At 47.0% G+C, this 19,955-nt stretch overlaps 2 protein-coding genes across 13 annotated transcripts; both read left to right on the top strand.

Annotated features, from left to right (window-relative positions):
* The first annotated feature begins 1,323 nt into the window (after positions 1-1,323).
* LOC310747627 (uncharacterized protein) lies at positions 1,324-12,929 on the top strand. Of its 5 annotated transcripts, none has more exons than XM_083582218.1 (4): positions 1,324-1,511; positions 6,917-7,864; positions 8,928-9,057; positions 11,045-12,929. In XM_083582218.1, exons 2-4 carry the CDS (start codon positions 7,031-7,033, stop codon positions 11,518-11,520), a joined length of 1,440 nt encoding a protein of 479 aa, XP_083438344.1. In that variant the 5' UTR covers positions 1,324-1,511; positions 6,917-7,030; the 3' UTR covers positions 11,521-12,929. The 5 variants fall into 5 exon arrangements, with proteins under 5 accessions (XP_083438344.1, XP_083438343.1, XP_083438347.1 ...); XM_083582217.1 differs by having other exon boundaries at positions 1,510-1,761; XM_083582221.1 differs by lacking the exon at positions 1,324-1,511 and adding an exon at positions 1,515-1,761 and having other exon boundaries at positions 11,048-12,929.
* A 916-nt stretch (positions 12,930-13,845) lies between these two features.
* On the top strand, positions 13,846-19,702 carry ZSWIM9 (zinc finger SWIM-type containing 9). 8 transcript variants are annotated; one of them, XM_083582204.1, is made up of 4 exons: positions 13,846-14,486; positions 15,956-16,058; positions 16,423-16,675; positions 17,476-19,702. In XM_083582204.1, the coding sequence occupies exons 3-4, from the start codon at positions 16,428-16,430 to the stop codon at positions 18,845-18,847; spliced, it is 1,620 nt and encodes a 539-aa protein (XP_083438330.1). In that variant the 5' UTR covers positions 13,846-14,486; positions 15,956-16,058; positions 16,423-16,427; the 3' UTR covers positions 18,848-19,702. The 8 variants fall into 8 exon arrangements, with proteins under 8 accessions (XP_083438330.1, XP_083438329.1, XP_083438333.1 ...); XM_083582203.1 differs by lacking the exon at positions 13,846-14,486 and adding an exon at positions 14,576-14,854; XM_083582202.1 differs by lacking the exon at positions 13,846-14,486 and adding an exon at positions 14,913-15,178.
* The last annotated feature ends 253 nt before the right edge of the window (positions 19,703-19,955 follow it).

Genomic DNA, 19,955 nt, shown 5'->3' with positions numbered 1-19,955 from the left:
GGGAGTGATTAAAGATCACTTGATCAATGGTCTGTCAGTTTACCCTACTACACAGGGTTCTTGTTGTATTAAAGGATGGGAAACATGTATTCTCAGAGAGACAGACTTGGCCCCATCTCTGTCAATGTTCAGTCACCAGCCCAAGACTTTTCCGTTCACCCAGGCCTCTGGTTAATTCATTTTGCCTCATGTGCTGGTGCTCATCTTTTAGTGAGGTGGGTAGGACTTGATCCTTATTCATTTATTATTGGATGAGCATTTTAGGTATACTGTTACTAGTGATTAAACCTTCTCTGGTTTTAAATTGTTTTTATATCCTGTATTTTACTGTTTTCAAGTCGCTTTGAGACTTCATTGCAAAAAGGAAGCGTTAAATGAAATTAATGTTGATGATGCCCTGAACTACTTGGGAAACAGGGTAGAATTTACATTATTATTACTTTTACAGGGTCTCTGCTTGCAATTCACGGTGCAAAGCTGGGATGGCAGGTGACAGCAGCACATTATGATAGTGGAAGAACAAACAAGTGGAGTCAGCCTCCCAGTTGGTCCCTAAATGTTTTGTCTTTGAACATGCAAAGAGGACCTTTCTTTCACCCACTGAACAACCACAGTTCTGATCATTACATATTCTAAGACTTCCAGGTTCCCTAGTCAGACCAGAGTCCTCGCACCAGCAAATCAACTAATGGGCCTTGGCGGTTTTTGTGGCCTTTAACAATCCAACAGGTGATCCCAGCCTGCCCGCCCCCAAAACACATTAAAAAAAAGGCGTGTGGGAAAACAGTTCCACTTAAAAGTTAGCTCCCAAACGGTAGAATTTGCAGACTTTCTGAACTCGACTTGCACTGTATAAAACTATTGGTGCACGGAAGTAGGAAGTTCGCTTTTTAGGCAGCAAATTTACAAAGCAAGCACAAACAAGGAGGGGTTGTTGTTTTTTGAGCAATCGCTTTGAGACTGCGATCCTATTCACATTTACTGGGAATAAGACCCAAGGAGCTTAGAGGAACTTCCAAGTCGATACTGTATGCGCAAAACCGGAGCGTAGTTTGTTCCATACTGGTAAAAAAAAAACAACCAAAAAAAACCCCCAGCTGTAGCTTATCTGTTCTGTTTGGCTTTCTTTACCCATCAACACACACACACCGATTGTGTCCCCGTTACAGCCACCCCAACTCACCCTGAAAAGCTCTTGCATTCCCCAGCTGTACAGCGGGAAAAGGAAGCCCCTACTTCCAAAACAACCGAGGCGGCTCTAGGACCCAGAGAGCTCCGCCCGTTAACCCTTTCTCGTCTTACTTAGCAAAAATTTAAAGCTTCGTTTGAAACGGATCTGAGCGCCGAGTGCCTTTTTTTCCAACGCCGGGAAGCTCATCGCCGGGAACAAATGAAAGAGCGAGCGAGAGGAAAGTGCCTCTGAACACAGACTACGTGCTTTGCCAACGCCACTGCACAACCACGGCCAATTTCCCACACATCTGGGATCACCAGGGGGAAGGACTTCCCAGGTCAGAGGGATGTGGTTTCCGGGCAGCTCTGAGCCCCGGTACCTCTTTTTTTATTATTTGGAAATTAACCGCCGGCAGAAGCTCAAGCAGAACAGCCCGCAGCAGCAACCGCAGCCGCCGCCCTGGCGAAAGTTGCATTTTCAGAACCACTAGACACAGATGAGCGTTGCACCCTCTAGCCACCCTGCCGTGATTTGTGTTTAGTGCATGCTGCCGGGCAGAACTTAATTTCAGCCAGGGCTCACCAAAGGTATAGTTGCCTCGTCCTGAGCTGCTGCAATGTTCTGGGTACCTGGTTGCACCTGCTCCTCTGCCCCCGTTTGCTTTGTGCAGTCGTAGACCGTAGAGGTGAGCAGCGCATCAGCTGCCGGGCGAAGAGTTCTGAATAACCTGGAAACTTGCTGGATGAAGAAATGACTTCTCCGGGGGTGGGGGTGGAAACCATCTGTCCCTTATTTACCGGCGTTACTACCTGCCGCTTTAAAAAAGTGCTCCCTTGCTTCTCTTTGACTAGATAGGATAGCGGGGTGGGGAGACAGAGAGAGTCTAGTCCAGACCACTTAAAATCTGGTTAGAATGAGATCTTGCGGGAAGGAACGTTAATTTATTTCGGCTGTCAAGGGAGGGTTTAGAAATGCTTCTTAATAGCCTGTTTTATGACCCTGCGGGAGCAATGGGAGGAGTTAAGGGCGCTCACCAGTAACGCTGGCAAGAAAGCGGCTTCAGTCAAGTGATTAAATAAATATGCCCGCAATCCTATGCACGCTTCTTTGGGACCAAGCCCTACTAAACCGGTCGCCTAGGTCTGTGCAGCCTGATCCTGCGCCCGCTTGCTCGGAAGTAAATCAGATTCGGGTTCATTGAGACTTGCTCCCAGGCAGATATGTTTAGGCTGTAGCCTTAATAAGGTGTGAAGACTAGGTAGCTACATCTATGTGTTCTGTAGAGTGAACACCATGCACTTTTTCTTTGGTTTAGCATTTTGATAAACTGAGGCTGCAATCCTATTCTTACTAGGGAGTAAGGTCCACTGAACACGGTGGGGCTTCCTGCTGAGTCAACGTGCATAGGATTGCTTGTGAGCTTTGGACTGGAAGTTTCTGCAGGGACAGGGTGTTCTGGTGCAATAGTACTGAAGGGGTTGGAAGAATTGCACCTGCCAAAATGTCCTTTTCTACAATTAATACATGTGCAGAGCTCACCTAAAGTGTGGAGAATTATTTATTGATTCACAGCATGGCAATCATTTACTGTATCTTCCGTTTTGAAATCTGGACTGGGCATTGTAAAGCAAGTCATGCTGTTTACTGGGGGGGGCAGGTAGATGTAAGGAAATGAGGTAAGGAGAAAGGGGGTTGGAGATTTTTCACCCTGCCTTGTTATAAACTGCATGCAAAGTGTTTTAGAATTTCGTGTTTCTTTTTGTGATATTAGCTAAAGCTGCAATCTGTAATTGATTAACTAACTGCAGTTTAATCAGCTGCAAAGGCATCCCTGACAAACAGGGATAAGATATTAAATGGTGGGCTTTCCCCCTTCACACCCACACAGAAGTTAATCCCTCTTCTAAAATGTCACATGCAAACAAAGGAAGAATACTTTCCCCCTCCAAAACTACTGTTTTATTCATATGCAAATCAAACAATTAAAACTCATTCAGCCATAATGCAATGTACCTCAAATATTGTTCCTGTTTTCCAGAGGGAATAGATGCTGACTAATGGCTCAATATCTTAAAAGAAGCCAAACTATGCTATATTTCAAACAGTCATAGAAACATAGAATGGTAGAGTTGGAAGGGACTTAGAGGGTTATCTAGTCCAACCCCCTGCAATGCAGGAATCTCAACTAATCCATGACAGATGGCTATCCAACCTCTGCTTCTGAACCTCCAAAAGAGGAGTCCACCACCTTCAAAGGGAGTCTGTTCCACAGCTGAACAGCTCTTACCATCAGAAAGTTTAAAATGTTACCTATTATCAGTTGTAAATAAAGCCTCCCTCTTGATTCATCTGATTAACCCACCAATCATAGGCACATTCAGAGTTTAAACCAGGCTTTAATTTTGGAGCCTGGAAATCATACGCTATGCTGAGGTAATTTAGTATTTATTATTATTGATAAAATGTATAGGGTGTGCCTCTGAACATGTGCAAAGTGCCTTTCCCTGAGCATTAGGGCAGCCACCATCTGGCAGGCATTCTTTGTTTTTCAACAGCTGCATAAGGGGCAGAAACTTGGCAGAATATTTTTTTCCCTATCAACCTCTTCTCCTGGCTCTGAATTGCTGCACCTGTTCAATTTCTTCCTGTCATGTAGTTGTTAAGAGCACTGGAGCCCAGGAAAAATAAATGGCACAGCTGATTTCAACAAGTGGAGGGAAAGGTTTCTTGGAATCTTGAGAGCTCCAGCACTTTATGCAGCATACATCATTGAGGAGCTCTCACAAGCCAATCCAGTGTGCAACTTCTCAGGTGTTTTGCTGAACTCAATTAGGCTGTCGCTAGGGCCTGGGTCCCCTCAAGTGGCAGGATGAGCTGGTGGTAGAATCTAGAGATGGTGGGGTGGGTTACACCACTTCAGACCAAAGGTGGGGGCATTTTTGTTGGCTCTCCCACTGCCAAGCTTCCTGCAGATAAAACAAAAAAAAAACTTAGCAATTTAAGGAGCTGATCTCAGACCATTTCCTACTGCGTCAACTTCCCGGGTGTCTGTGGGTTGTTGTTGTTGTTGTTGTTGTTGTGACTTTTTAAATTTCTTATTATTATTCGAGGTGCAAATGTTGCCCATTCCCACAATCACAAATGATACTGCCCTTTCTAGTGACCCACAATTCCCCCACCTCATTCTGCTGTATGTGGTGACCCCCATCTCCTTCCCAGGTGTATTTAGAATGAGCAGCTCTCCCCTATAAATCCCAAAATGGGTGGTTAAAGCCAGCCATTTCCCTCACCCTTTGAATAGGTGCTTATGTGCAAGGGGGGAATTGTGTTTTTTTAAAAATCTGTGTTAAACCTGTGGAACCAGAGGCTGGTATTAATACTTAGGTTTATTTATGTGAAGTAGAAGGATGTGATGTTGTGTATGTGGTAACAATACTCCCTTTTAAAAAGTGAATGTTTCAGGTATTTCACAGCTGCATGACCAACAGAAGTCAACTGGTAAAGCTTTTAGTCTCCCAATAGCAGGAAAGTGCTTCTAATGTTGTTGTTAAAAGGCACAGAATTTATCTTTTGCTGTAGTTAAGTGATAATGTTCTTAAGAATGTGCTAATCCCTGCACATAGATGGCTAAAAAAAAACCCAAAACACTTTAGGCCTGCCTAGAGGCTTAAACAACTTTTAAAAAAGTATAAACTCTGGCATGCATGTGGCCATAGAAACTAAGCACTGTGGGCAGATAATAATGCGCATGTATTTGTGAAGGTGATTATTGTGCATGGGTGGGGGCAGAATCCTGGAAAAGAAAGGAGCCCTGCAGTCCGGCTAAGTTGATGGCCTTCTTTTGTGAAGCCAATGCTCTCTCCTGGGCTGGCCTTTTGTCTGCAATGCTCGGCCAATTGCATACATTCTTAACAGTGCTCTACTGTTTGTGGGAAATACAAAGTGGTCTGTGACCACATGGGTGCAATGAGGCCTAGTCAGTTGCACAGCCCATTTGATCTGAGCATGCTCAGGGTGGGTTGGTAGGGGGAGGGCGGAGAGGAGTGGTGCCATCCATTCCAGAAAGCAATGGGAATTTCAAAGGCAAGAAGTGGGGGTAAGGCATTGACTATCTGAGGCAGCTGTGGAGAACACTTGGGTGGACTTGGAAGGGTGCAAGCTGATGCTCGCCGGACTTCTTGGTTGGCAAGAAGCACCATTGCACGTGAGAAATCAGACCAGTAAGATCTACCCACTCCCCCCTCAAAAAACACCCTGTGTTTCATTTTTCTGTCCTTTCCTGACTTCATCCTGCTTTACTTCTCTTGTTTGATTTTATTGCAGTGGTTTTTGAACAGGTCTAACAAGTGTATCAGTTAATACATTTGCAGGTACTGAGGTGAACAAATGTGTGTGGGCAGGGGGAAAGAAAGTAGCCCCAAGATCTGGCTCAGAATCGCACTACGTGTTCCCATATTTCTCTGGTGTAAAAAAAGCAATAGGTTTGCCTTCTCTTGATGGGGTTATGCTCCCCGTGAAGGAGCGGGTACGCAGCTTGGGGGTACTTCTGGATTAGGGTTACCAGATGTCCCCGGATTTGCAAATCTGTCCCCAGGAAACGTGGCAGCAGCAGCCTCAGCAGCCCAGAGCCAACCTGGTAGCACAGTTGGCTCTGGCAGGCTTCAGGAGCTGCTTGCTGCCATGGCGCCTGCCATTTTTCCTTGCCGGAAGTCCCCATATGATGTGTTGCGCACAAGACACATCATATGGGGACTTCCGGGAGGCAAACTGGTGGGCGCCACAGCAGCAAGCAGCTCCTGAAGCCACCCAGAGCCAACTACGCTACCAGGCTGCTGACTGCTGCTGCTGCTGCCACTTCTGAAGGGGAACCGGGGACGTCCAGCGGTACAGATCTCCTGCCCCCTTCCCCCTTTGTTTTGACTGATCGGGGAAGGCTCGGGAGTTGCAGGAGGGTGGCCATTGCCCAGTTTTTTTTAAAAAACTCTGTGCAGTTATGTTTCACAGGGTGCAAAATACAATATGCGTGTGTGCTTGGGCCCAGGATCTTTTTATTTTATTTTATTTTTTGCCTCACCATCCCCACTACTGGCTTCCTGTTGCTACTCAGCTTCAAAAAATAAAATAAAAGAGGCCCCAGATTGAAAAAAAATCTGGTAACCATATTCTGGATCCCTTGCTGTTGCTTGAGGCTCAGATGGCCTCAGTGGCACAGCTTCAGCTGGTGGCCCAGCTGCACCCCATCTGGACAAGGATAGCCTAACTAATGTCTACGCTCTGGCAACCTCTAGGATAGATTACTGCAATGTGTTATATGTAGGGCTGCCTCTGAAGACAGTTTTAAATGTAACCAAGCCAGCTTTTTGATGCAGAAGGAGCCAAAATGTGTGCTTGCTTATTTTACAAAATGTATACTGATTGACTGTAGTAAAACCTCGTAAGAGGTTTGCAAGAAATGTGTTGTTTATTTTCAAATACCACTGTAACACACCCTTTTCAGAAGACAGAATCAGATTGTTTTTGCTTGTTTGTTTTGCCTGGACTTTGTGTTCCTTCAATTCTAGCTAATATGATATTTCAAACATAAGAAATCTCTTTCACAAGACTAGCAAACTGGTAGATTTTTAGAGCCCTTGCTGACCTATGGATTGATTGAAGCCTGCTGCCTTGTTAATAATGTTGCTGAAATTACAATTTAAATTGTTCTAATTCTTACCATTTTTTGTGTGATTATCACCCCTCCAGGTTGGCATCAAGACAGCCATAGGAGTTTTCTGCAGCTGATAGGCTCTCCTGGTGGCAAATTGGGTGTTGGAAACCCTAGTGAAAGGCCACATAAACTCAGAAACCAATTCAAAAATGAGGAGGAAAATGGCAGCCAAGCGGAATATGGTAGCTCAGTATCTCCAGTGTCCAGCACCACTGGAGCAAAGAGTGCAGCCGTCGGTGAAAATGGAGAAGGAGCCAGACCCAATGGGTTCTGACGCACTGGGGATATCAGAGGGTTCAGTGAAAACCTACCGTATTGTGCAGGTTGGGACAGCTGGAGGTGGCCTAAGACTGATAACACCTCAGCAGACCAGGAGCGAACGGCTGGAAACACCCCAGCGGTGGGAGATTCAGGGGCAACAGGAATTGCCAACTCCAGATCTCACGCCAGTTCAGTCACCTGCGTGGAGGAACCTGCAAGTGCCAGAACTCACATTGACGGAAGATGTTGAGACCTACCTGGCTACCTTTGAGGACGTGGCTGAGGCCTGCAAGTGGCCGAAGGAACAGTGGGTGACACGGCTCATGCCCGCCCTCAATGGAGCCGCGCTCCAGGCCTACAATAACTTGGATCCGAGAGAGAGCGGGGATTATGGGAAAGTGAAGGCAGCCATCTTGCGAGAGGATGCCGTCAGTCTGGAGAGGCAGCGCCAGAACTTCAGGCACTTCCGCTACCAGGAGGCCGAGGGCCCTCGCGAGGTCTGCGCCCGCCTGCGGGGGCTCTGCCATCGCTGGCTGGAGCCAGAAAGCCGCACCAAGGAGCAGATTGTGGAGCTGTTGGTCCTGGAGCAGTTCCTGACCATCCTGCCAGAGGAAATGCAGGACTGGGTTCAGGAATATCGCCCCAAGACCTGCGTTCAGGCCGTGACCCTGGCAGAGCACTTCCTGCTGAAGCAGCAGGAAGGTGAGAGGTGGGATCAGCAGGTGAGAACTTTTTGTAGTAGTAACTGGAAGTTTTAGGAAGCTGAGGAAGTTTTAGATCATGTTGCTGGGGTCTACTGCAAGATCGAAATGCTTGCACAGAACCCTGGGGAATATCCGTTTTATATTTATTAAAAAGCTTTTCTTTGCCATTTGTGAACAAGAATGCATATAAAACCCTAAGAGTAGTGGTTGCTATGTGGGTGCTGATGTGCCATGTTCTGAAGGCACAGAACTCTGCCTTTTCTTTTGAGCTTGTAATATTTCATCCAGTACTGGACAAATCTTGTAAGGCTTACAAATGGTGGTGGTGTTTTTTTTTTAAAAAAACACAACCAAAAACACCATAAGCTGATTCATGAGTGTAAATTTTTCACTTGGTATGTACTGCATGCTCACAGTCCCAGAATACACACCAAGTTAACAGAATGTACATAACTGAGATGGTGCAGTCCTCACAGACAGAGGGACTATACCAGTACAAGTTGCACATACAGAGAGATTTGTGTGATAGGTATGGAATCTTGCCCTGTTTGGAAGCTATATTCACAGGAAGGGTATGTGGTGGAGGTTTGTTTTGTTTTAACTTTTCTGTACGCTGCGGTTAAAAGTGGTTTGCAAACGAAATGGCTAACATCAACGTAGAAACTTCCATTTTGTTAAATGTGAAGTCCTTTGCTAAACCGATTCATTTCTCTGTTGTTCACAATGAGACAGCAGTGCATGTGAGGAAGCAACAGGAGCCATGCCTTAACTCCTGCACGGTTAATTCAAGCCTCCCCCTTCATTGTGCACATTTGAATGTGTCCTGAATCAGGCCTCTGTCCACCTAGTCCAGTACACATGCACATTTTCTCTCTCTCTCTCTTCCCCAACTGAATGTCGCTTTCCAGACAGAGCTCTTTCCTTGCTTGCCTTCCAATCTGTGCTCCTTTTAAAGTGATGGCTCTGGGGACTGAACCTGTAGCCTTTATCTTTTTTGAACTGGCATGTCCAATTCTGCAATGGTATGATCTTATGAACATACCCCTCTCTGGCTTGAATGGGGTCCTTGCTGCTTTTTCAGGTGCTGGGGCCTTTTGTACTCGAGGAGGCTGTGAGCTTCCCAGAAACTGAGCAAGTACCCTTGGACACCAGGCAGACGATGCTTTGCAGAGATGCCAAGGAGGAGGTGAACGAAAATGCCACTTCATTGGGTAAGGATTTTGCAATAGCATTCTAGTACAGGTGAGAGTATTAACGGGTTGCTCTCCTATACTGTTTTTCACTGTCTGTCTCTCCCTCCCCACCCACCCCCCGGAATATTTCCTCCCTTCCTCTCTGGGTTCCCAGCTCTGGGATTATTACCACAAGGCAGCCAGTGTGTTGTGCAGTACCTTGAATCGGAGAAAAATAGGCTCATGTGACACCTCTGTTGTGCATTCATTCTGTGCTTCAAGGAAGTCACACTTAGCCTCAGTTATTCATGTCTAAAATGGCATATTTTTGTGGAACGCATTTGAGAGAGGTCATGAGGCTAAGTCCTGTTTTCAGTGCTAAGACTCATATTTGTAATGGGCTGCATCCAGACTTAGTTTTACTTAGTTCCCATTAAAACCCAAGTTAAAAGTTAGTCAGTTAGACTTAGGTCCACTTGATTTCTGTGGGAACCAAGTGCAATTAACTTGTAGTGCAAAACTATGCGCATCTACTCAGAAGTAAGTCCCATTAAGTTCAATGGGGCTTACTCCCAAGTGATGTGGATATAAGATTGCAGCCCAAGTCTGGATCCAACCCAGTACCATTCATTGTGTTAGCATGATCTTAAGTGTTTCTCTCTACGCTTTGTGCAATTCAGAGCGTTGGTCCTAGCCTTTGAAGCCTACACGGTTAAAGATTGAAATACCTTTACATTGCCTTCTTCCTGCATCAGTCTGCCTGTCCACTGAGATCATCATATACAGTGGTGCCCCGCAAGACGAATGCCTCGCAAGACGAAAAACCCGCTAGACAAAAGCGTTTTCCGTTTTTCGATGTGCTTCGCAAGAAGAATTTCCCTATGGGCTTGCTTCGCAAGACGAAAACGTCTTGCGAGCCTTGCGATTTTTTTCGCTTTCCCCCCCCTTTTTCTAAGCCGCTAATAGCCTTTTAGCCGCTAAGCCTTTAATAGCCACTAATAGCGCTAATCCGCTAAGCCGCTAATAGGGTTGCTTCGCAAGACGAAAAAACCGCCAGACGAAGAGACTCGCGGAACGGATTATTTTCGTCTTGCGAGGCACCACTGTATAAGGCATTTCTCAGGATTCCCCCATCATCTGAAGTGCAGAGGGTGGCAACCAGAGACAGTGCCTTTTCAGTGGTGGCTCCTAACCTTGGGATGTCCTCCGTTGGCAGCCCCCTTGGTACTATACTTTAGAAACCAGGCAGAAACATTTCTGTTTTCCCAGACTGTTAAGAGGTGCTAATCTTGGCATGTTTAACACTGTACAATTTTGGATGGTTCCTGTCTATTTGAATGGTTTGTTGTATGATTTATTATTTTTTAAAGTATACTTTCCTTGCTACTTTGTTAACCACCCTGGCTGCATTAATTTATGTTGAAGGTCCAGGTTATAAATTATGTATAAATTATGTAACTAACTGGAGGTGACAGCTCCAGGGCATGTGCAGAGTTGACAGCCAGTGTTCAGTAATGGTTATAGTATTGAAATAGGACTCAAATCCCCACTCGGCTGTGAAGCTCATTGTGTCACTGTGCAGCCTCCAGCTCTCAGTCCGATCTACCTTACAGGATTATTTGTTTCACTTGCTGCATTTATATAGCTGCTCCACAACAGGAGCAAACCACCAACAACATTTAAATTCAGGATAAAGCAAACCAATCTGTAATAAGTATTTCCTTTTTTAAAAAAACAGAGCGCAATTAAAATGCTCAATTGAGAGGTTATAAAGGATAGAGAAGAACCATGTAGACCACCCTAAATAAACTTCTTCCTCCCTTGCCAATGTTAACTAGTTCCCACATATTTAGGAAGAGAGGCGAAGCAATAAGTTTTGGATCAGATTGCATGCCTTCCAGCAGCAACCCTTCAGTTTTTGGCACCCCTCTCTTACACACACCACATTCTTTCCAGCAGCGAAATTATCAAGCATTTCTACTAGTCTGATAGATTGCTTAAAATGGGAATTTCTCTTTCCATCCAGCAGGTGAAGAGATCCAGACCAAAAACGAGGGGGGTTTTCTAATACAGGAAAGCATAAAGAAGCAGAGAAGCCGGATGCTCCCCACCTTGCAGCCAGCCCAGTTTGCCTGCCAGAACGTCGACGGCCAGCAGCCTGCGAATAAGCAAGACACACTTTTCCCGTGCCCCGAATGCGGGAAGAACTTCTCTCGCAAATCCACCCTCACCAGGCACCGGAGGGTCCACACTGGGGTCAAGCCCCACCAGTGCACCGAATGCGGGAAAAGGTTCCTGCACAAATTCAACCTGGTGAACCACATGAGAACCCACCTGCGGGAGGAAGCGAGCCGCTGTTCACTTTGCGGGAAGAATGCAAAGTGGAATTCGGGCCAGGGGGGCCACGACAGGAAGGCCGGGTGCTGCGAATGCGCAGAAAGTTTCGGGCTGCAGTTCAGTGCAGAGCAGAGCATGCAGGAGAGAGAAGAGCCCTTCAGCTGACTTGAAGGCAAAGGCGGGAATTGTAGCTGACTTGAATGTAGAGAATTTTTATTTTTTTTAGGAAATACTCTAAACCTAGGGGATCTTTTTTATTTTTATTTTTGTCCTGGAACTCTTTAGAAGCAGGAACTGCCTTCTGATGACGAGGTGGTTACCTTTAACATAATCGAAGCAAAGAATGCCTTCAGCAGCTCAGATGGGTTGTATGTTTGTTTGTTTTCCTTTCGATGTTTGTCAGTTTATGGAGGGGAGTGGGGTGGAAGAAGGCAAAGAAGCCCCAACCTGCATTTACAGTGGGAAGAACTTGCTCCTCCTAATGCCGTTGTGAAAGAGGGACAAGGATCCCTGTTGTGTCAGTTGCACAAGACCTACATGCAGAACTAGTAAAAGCTACACACAAACGCAATGTGATTGAACGACATCTTATCCACACACACTTTTCAACTGACAGAACAGCTGTCTGAATATTGAAATCTGAGCAGTGAAAAGATAAGCTTCACCCTCAAAACTTAAATAGGAATTTATGACTTAAATCATAAATAGGAATGCAAGCTCAAAGTACCTATATTGGATGACATGGAAAGCCATGTGGATGGGTGCCAACCAATCATTTTTTGTCTAAGAAATGACATAGTCAGAATTCTGTTAGTTTGGAGCAAACTCCTGGTAATGTGTCACCTCAAAGGCCTTCAAACCACTTCCTCCTTCATGGTGGTCTTTAACAAAACATGCTTACTATTGCAATGTGGAGGAGATCTGTTCTACTGACATTCAACTTTTCTTTGTGTTTCTTTTTTCTCAATTTAGAAGTGGAGCAATTCATAAAGAATATTTGTTGCCCATTCAGACTTCTCCTTTCACAGTTTGTGGCAGGAGATCTCCCTCTTCCACTAGTTTTCTCCCCACCCAATTAATTTACTTTTACTTCTTCTTCTTTTTTACTTTTAAGAATTAAAAGAGTCTCCATAGTTTCACATGCCCAAGGGGACCTTGGACTCATGTTTTTCCCCTCAAATAACAGCTTTCCATACCACTAAAGCATTTCAGAAGTAGTTTGTGATAAGAAATGGGAGGTCTGGTATTCAAAAGGGTGGGGGGAGTTTTTTAAAATCCTACTGCGTATGGCTAACGTAGCTTTTGGAACTCTGCCTCCGTTTATTTGTACAAGCCTGTCAAAACACGTTTCAGTATTTCAAGCCTTTCTAACACTACCAGTTTTAACCCCTGTAACACTGTTGATACACCAAAATTGCATGTTTGGAAACCTGCAATGGTTATAGCTGCATATGTAAATTTTAGGGTTTTTTTAAAAAAAGAGAGAGAAAGAAAAAAAGGAATTGTTTCCGTAAAAATTTTTTATTAAAGCTTTATTTTTGTGTAGTTTGCACATTAAAAAAAGTTTAATGTTGTAATAGCAATGTTTAATTCTACATATCCTGCTTAACATGGCTACAACCATCCTTCAGTTGTTACCTCTTAGTTTATAACCCATGGACAATGAATAGAACCTGTGTTACATAATTGTTGTCATGAAAAGAGCTCACAAAGCAGAATTAAGACTCCCAATTCCGTATACACTTACCTTACCTAGAAATAAGTTCCACTCAACTTACTGAGCATGAACTTCTGTCTGAGTTGGCATGCATATAGAATTGCACTTTACGGGGCCCAGCTGCCAAAGTGTTTTAAGAATAGAAATATTGAGATGATTACCAAATCCTCCTCCTTAAAAATGCTCTGTTTTATTTTAAAGTCTCCTGTCAGCGTTAGAGGAATTGTTTTAACGAATAACAAACGCCTTTCCCAAAGGACTCTGCAGGTTTGATGGCTGTGGTCCTGCCCATACATACACTCAGCCTCTCCCAGTGGCGTAGCGTGGGTTGTCAGCACCCGGGGCAAGGCAAGTAATTTGCGCCCCCTAACCTGTGGATTTGCGCCCCCTAACCCGTGGATTTGCGCCCCCTAACCCGTGGATTTGCCCTAACCCCAGATGTTGCGCCCGGTGCGGCCAGCACCCCCTGCACCCCCCACGCTACGCCACTGGCCTCTCCTTTACACACCCCTATAACCCCTCTGCACAAATACTACATTTCCCCCCATCAACCACAGCTCTCTCTTCTCCGGCACAAAAGGGGGCATCTTGTCTGTCCGCCCAGGCACCCAACCTTGCACAGACTGAGCCCTGGCAGCCCATTCAGGAATCTCTCCACGCTCCCACCTTCCAGAGCTGCTCGTAGTAATGAAGCCAAGGTGAGCTGCGCCCCGGCCACAGCAGAATTGCGCATCTTTCTCCCAAATGCACCCTCGCGAGTGGCCGAGATGCTTGTCAATCGGCTGGGGTGGGTGGGAGGGAGGCGAGGGTCATCCTTCGCTCCCTTTCGCTGGCTCTGGCGCGCTGTTTTTTCCATCGGCAGCTCCAGCTCCATTCATTTCAGCTGCAGTCCGGACTCTTCTTCCTGGCTCTTCAGGTGCGCCCCGGTGCCGTGGGGTCCGAGCTGCCGTGCGGCAACGCGTCAGGACGACAGCGCTTCTGCACCAGGAGCAAAGTGAAGGCACTTCCTAAATGCGCTAGGTGGCCACTTAACGATTCAGAAAGGAAGGAAACAGATTTGGATATACTCATTTATACTGGCGTACATTTAGAAATGGTTTCTATAATGGAAATAAAATTCATCTCAAGGGAGGGGCTTGAGTACCTGCTCAGTCGGCTGGCGCTGCGCTGATGAGCAATTTTTAAACTAGGCGAGGGCAAGAGAGCCTTTCAAACAAGAGGACCACCCTCAGTAAAGTCGGGCCACACAATAACACGACCATGCCATCTTTTCTCTTGTGCCTTTTAGCAGCTGACCCTCAGGCGGAAGTTCAACAAGTGCAGCTTTCCCCCTAGTTTGTTTGTAGAGAAGACTACAGCTACAAAACTTGTTTCGCGCCACGGTAATAAAGAGGGCCTTGTGAGCACGTGCAAAGTAAGGGAACATTAGCCACCCTCCCTTCAAATATATTTCATTTAAGGACATTACCTCCGGCAAGAAGCCGGTGGGTGTGTGTGTGTGTGTGTGTGTGTGTGTGCATGCGTTGCTAATTCGTGACATGTTTGCCCTGCTCTTGCTCTGAGGAGCGCAGGGGGGCGCAGCAGTTTCCTTCTTTATCTGAGGTCTGTAAGGCTGTGAGAAAGTCACTAGCCTAACTTGAACTCCCATCGCTAAGTCGGGGTTCGAACCCAGCTCTTCCCCGGTCATCACCTGGCGCGCTGGGATTGCCGAGCTACTGCGACTTCCCAGTTCGAAGCCAAGTTCAGCTCCTAATCTCGAGTGCGCGACTTGGCGTTGGCCAGGTAAGCGACGGGAAGGCACTCTGCACACGCTCAGAGGCACCCTCTTCTTCGCGCGCCGTCCTCCCTCGTCAGCCCTCCTCGTGATCCTTTCCGTTCTGCTCCTCCAGCCACCTAGACTTTGCTCTTTCTTGGCAACGCAGTGCTGCCGTCCACGGAGCAGGCTGCGTTGCTGGAAGCTCCAGCAGGCGGAGCTCGCGGCTCGCCTCCGTCGCCCAGCCGGAATCAGCAAGCGGGAGACGGAGCGCCCGGGTTTGTTTCGCTAGGAGCGGGCCTGGCTCTCTGGCCGCATCCCGGACAGGCAGAGATCCAAGGTGGCTGGAGGGGGTAAGGAGACAGCCGGCCAGGTATGGGTCCGATCCGGGGTCCTTTGCCGGGCGGAGGGGGTGCGAAGAGTAACACGGGATTGGGACTCCCAGAGACAGCTGGGGGCGCTCTCTGAAGCTGGAAGGGTGGGAGTCGGGGCCCCAGAGCGCACAGCTCCGAATTGACCGAGCTTATAAAATGCATGCATAAATACGTGCACTTTCATTTAAGCATGTTCCCCTTCCTCATCATACAGGCATATATATTTTTGCATTTACTGCTGTGTGGATTAAATGCACACATTTATGTCTCTTGCAGCATATGATGCATGTTTTTGTTGTCTGCATGCATGAATAAGTGTGAGTGAGTGAGTGTGCATGTATTAGTGGGTGGGTGGGCGGGTGGGCGGGTGGGCGGGCTCAGATTTGTGCAAACCATCATGCTTTATATGTGCCAGCCCAGGAATAACTGTTTTCAGTTTCCTACTAACTTCAGTCCATTTGGGTGAGCCCAAGTGATAGGTGCCATTAACTTTTCCATTCTTGCACCCGTACGCAGACATGCCATACTTCTTGTAGTACATAAACATTGTCACAACTTAGATCTGACAGCTGCAGTGCATCCCCTGCCCTGCCTCAGCTTTGCAATGGGCACCCCCAAAACTGCATCACATCTCTTGCTACTCACCGTCTTAATTCAGAGGCACCAACAACCTCCCATGGGCATGGTAATTACTAGTAGTTCAAAATATTCCCATATTTGGTACTTTTATAAATCTTCATATATATTTTTCTTCAGGTTACTTTTTCTCCAAAGAGTGGCAACAAGTCTTCATGGCATGATTGCCAGTGGATACTGGATCTCTGTAAAGAAAAGACTTTAAGCATATTCACTTTGGCAGGTACTGTACTAGCTTCCTTAATTGTGTACCAAATTTGCAGTCCAGTTCCCTATATGACTTACTCCCAGAGAAGTGTGCATAGGATTACAGCTTCAACTACTTAAGAAGAACACGTGTCCAGATTTGTGGAATCTAAATAGTGTTTTACATAATGTGTCTAAACAAAATACAAAAGCCTGCATTTTAATAAGGAGATATGCATCTTGTAGGAAAGGTTAGATTGCAGAAGGTGTCTTAAGAGACATAAGAAGTTTTTTGGGTGGAAATTGCTGGCTACAAATGCCATCACTGGAACCGCCAATCTCACTGCCTCCTCCTTCTGCTTTCTCTTATGATTTGAATGACTGTGCTCCTCTGCTCACAGATGCCATGGGGGACCTCGGCCTGGGCCGGGAGTTTCACACCTGGCACCAGTTCAGCACGTTCTTTGACGACTGGTGCGAAAAGCACAAAGTGCTCTTCATCATCGCCAGCCTGAAGCCACTCATCTCACTGCGCCAGAACCCACCGCACTATCAGCCCAGCCTCGCCGAGACACTCCGCTTCCGTTTTGTGCGTCTCATCTGCAAGCACAGCGGGACCTATGTGGGGCAGAGCACGGTGCAACGCAACCGCCTGTAAGTCCATCGTGTGTTTGATTATATAATGCTGTCTGTGTGCATGCTGCTGCACAGGCCCCATACTCCGAGATGTTTACATGCTAAAATTCTCTCTGATTCCCATTCCCCTAGTATCATTGAGACCCTCAAAGAGACACTGATTGTTCCTCTATAGCTTAGCCTCCCGATGCTTTTGGGTTCCACCAGCCCAAGTCAGCATGGCCAGTGGGCAAGGATGATGGGAGCTGTAGTCCAGCAACCTCTGGTGGGGCGCAGGTTGCTTATCCCTGCTCTATAGAAAGCAAAACCCTAGGATTTCTTCATAGGGCCTCACCGAACAAGATATTCCTTGAGCTGTAATTACTCTTGAATTAAAAATCCCAAGTGTATAGTGCTGAATTAAGGCGTGCTCTTCTGAATAAAACCTACAGAGTTGGTTGGCCCTCTTTGCCTTTTTTGACATAAGCACTGCAAATAATAGTCATAGTCATAATAATAATATTTATACCCCGCCCATCTGGCTAGGTTGTCGCAGCCACTCTGGGTGGCTAAACTACAATACATTCATTTTTTTATTTTTTTAAAAATGAAGCCATGGAAGATTTCTTTTGAAAAATCCACAATATGCTTGAGATATTTTTATTTTCCCCAACTCCATGTGAACTGTTTCCTCCATGGGGGGACGGGGACGGGGCCCCAGACAGGGAGGGATTGGCAGTGATAGCAGTTCCTACTGGCATCCATTGGAGTCCAGTGTCAATAGTGCTATCGCTTCTTACTAAACAAACACCCTTCCCCCCCCATCTCCTCCTTTGTAGCAGTGAGAAGATTGACTGCCCAGCTTCTATCACTCTGCGCCTGGGCCCCAAGAAGGACCGCTTGGTGGTGATTGAGGCCAACCTGGAGCACAACCACCGCCTGTCGGAGCTGGAGTTTGCCCATCACTTCAAGCGGCACCAGCTGAGGGCCAGCCTAGGGCTGCCCATCCGCATCACCAACAGCATCTCCAAGCGCTTTCTGGCACCCGACCTTATCTGGAACCTGGAGGACTACAGCAAAGCCAAAGACAAGGGCATGTGCGACCTCCTGGCTGTTCTGGACGCTCTCTTCAAGGCAGATCCAGGGGCCAAAGTCAAGCTTGTCTTCCAGGAGGATGTGGCTGTCCTCAACAGCATCTTCCTGGCCACCTCGCACATGCGCAACCTTGTGCAACATTTCCCGGCTCGCCTCTTCTTGGAACGCGCTGCCTGCCTTGATGCAGACTTTGAGCTCTACACCGTGCTTTGCCAAGATGCCAATGGGCGCGGGCGTGAGGTGGCCTACTGCCTGGCACGCCAGGGGCTGCCCGACCTTCTTATATTCATTGTGGCTTCGCTGGTGCAGAGTGCCCCGGACATCAAGTTGAGGGTGAAGGTGGTCACAGTAGGGGCTGGGGTCACAGGGCTGGACGCGGTGGAGGAGGTCCTGCCATGTGCCCGGGTGCAGATCTGCCGCCTGCAGGTCTTGGAGGCCCTCTACCGCAGAGCTTGCGAGCTGGCTGTGCCGAAGGAGGACCGGATCCGTAACCTGTTGCTCAACCTGGCAAATGCTGACTCACCGCGGGTCTACAGCCAGTACCTGAGCGACCTGGAGGATGTCGCCCCACTCTCCTTTTTGCAGTACTTCCTGGAGCACTGGCACCCTCATAAGGGCATGTGGGTAGAGTGCTGGGCCTTTGAGAAGAACCGGGAATGCTCCTTCCTCGACCACCTTAGCACTCACCGCCGTAAGCTGCTGACAGTACTCACCCCTCCTATGGTGTTGGCCACTTGCGTTCAGGGCCTGCTAGATCTCCAAGCCCTGCATGTGGAGACCTCAACATTCAACATGGCACCTGTGGCTGAGCTGTACCACACTGCCTGCCTGCCCGACAGCGCTGATCTGGTGGCCGAGGAACTGGACCTGGTGCCCCATGCGCATTATGAGCTCAAGGACACGCCTGAGGGCTACCTCTTGGAGGGAAGCACCTGCTCTTTCCTGGTGAGCCAGGATCTGGCCACTTGCAGCTGTTCCATCTACATGGCTCACCAGCTGCCCTGCCGGCACATCTTTGCTGCACGCCTTTGGGTTGGAGAGCCTCTCTTTGACCCCTGCCTGCTTCCCACCTCACCAGATAGGCATCAAGACTGCACAGGCCAGGAGGAATGCTAGCTATGTTGCCCAAGTGCCGGTCCATTAAAGTGGCAGAACACAGTCCCAGTGACCACTTCTGTAATTGCCACGCCGGCATGAGGAAGATGCTGGCTGCCACACTTCTTTGGGTGGAAGTGATCCAGCCTGGGGCACTAGACAGATTACTGACCAGCTGTCGCTGGACAGACGTCTAGTACCCAGCCATATGCCCAAAGTTTGGTGGGTACTACAAAACATCACATGAGCACTGCCACATTCTAGGACCAATACTAATGGACCAATCGTCTTATTCAGTAGAAGGCAGCTTCCAGTGTTCCCAGGATGCTAGTTCATTATGCAAGTCAAAGCACAGCTAAAAAAAGCCAAGTTCTGACCATTTTCAGTGAGCAGATCTGTGTACACACTGCCTTTAAAAAAATATAAAGAGTGTGCACCAAGGTAGCTCAATTTTTTTGTGAGGAAAGCTAAATTCTGTATACATTATTTTATGCAATTTGCAGCACAATCCTGTGCAGAGTTCCATGAACCCATCTACTGAAATCAGTGGACTAAAGGTGTGCCTAGCTCAGCCTAGGATAGGGTGTTATGCATATTCTAATTTTGTTAGTTATAAGAGGAGGCAGAAAGCGGTGGAAGTCGCCGAAAGGCCATCCTCCAACCAACAGCAGTCCTGCTCAGCTCTCCCCTAAGCTTCTTAATTACCCCACCTCGAATATGTCCACTGACTCCAGAACCTGGATTTTATGTCTCGTATTAGTTCTCCTAGTAGCCAAATGCACAGAGCCCTAGGAATAAGCAATGTATCTAAATGGATGGATGTATACCATGCTATCTGACTATCTGATCTAATAAATTCACTCATTTATTTATTCATTCAGAGATTTATATATTGCCTTTCATTGTGTTGTGTCCTCAGAAGGAAATGTATGTACAGTTTTAAAAAATAAAAATAACAATTAGAAATGAAGCATTGATTTGCTTATAGGCAGCAGCAACTAAAAAACTTCAGACCCACAATGGACTGAATTTTTTTCAAGCTTCTTAAAAACCAACAGACACTGAGAAGATCGTGTTTCTGATACCTGGCAATCTAACAGCTCCTACCAGCAGTCTGGAGAGCAGGAAC

This window comes from Podarcis filfolensis, assembly GCF_964270895.1.
Source record: "Podarcis filfolensis genome assembly, chromosome: 13".
Taxonomy (NCBI): Eukaryota; Metazoa; Chordata; class Lepidosauria; order Squamata; family Lacertidae; genus Podarcis; species Podarcis filfolensis.
Note: the sequence above shows the minus strand (reverse complement) of the source record. Positions and strands in the feature narration are given on the sequence as shown.

Bases quoted from the DNA above. Each gene is read 5' to 3' on its own strand.
- ZSWIM9 (XM_083582204.1), top strand. From the start codon at position 16,428: ATGGGGGACCTCGGCCTGGGCCGGGAGTTTCACACCTGGCACCAGTTC. The intron at 16,676-17,475 runs GTAAGTCCATCG...CCTCCTTTGTAG, and splicing joins ACGGTGCAACGCAACCGCCT to CAGTGAGAAGATTGACTGCC.
- LOC310747627 (XM_083582218.1), top strand. From the start codon at position 7,031: ATGAGGAGGAAAATGGCAGCCAAGCGGAATATGGTAGCTCAGTATCTC. The intron at 7,865-8,927 runs GTGAGAACTTTT...CTGCTTTTTCAG, and splicing joins GTGAGAGGTGGGATCAGCAG to GTGCTGGGGCCTTTTGTACT. The intron at 9,058-11,044 runs GTAAGGATTTTG...CTTTCCATCCAG, and splicing joins CGAAAATGCCACTTCATTGG to CAGGTGAAGAGATCCAGACC.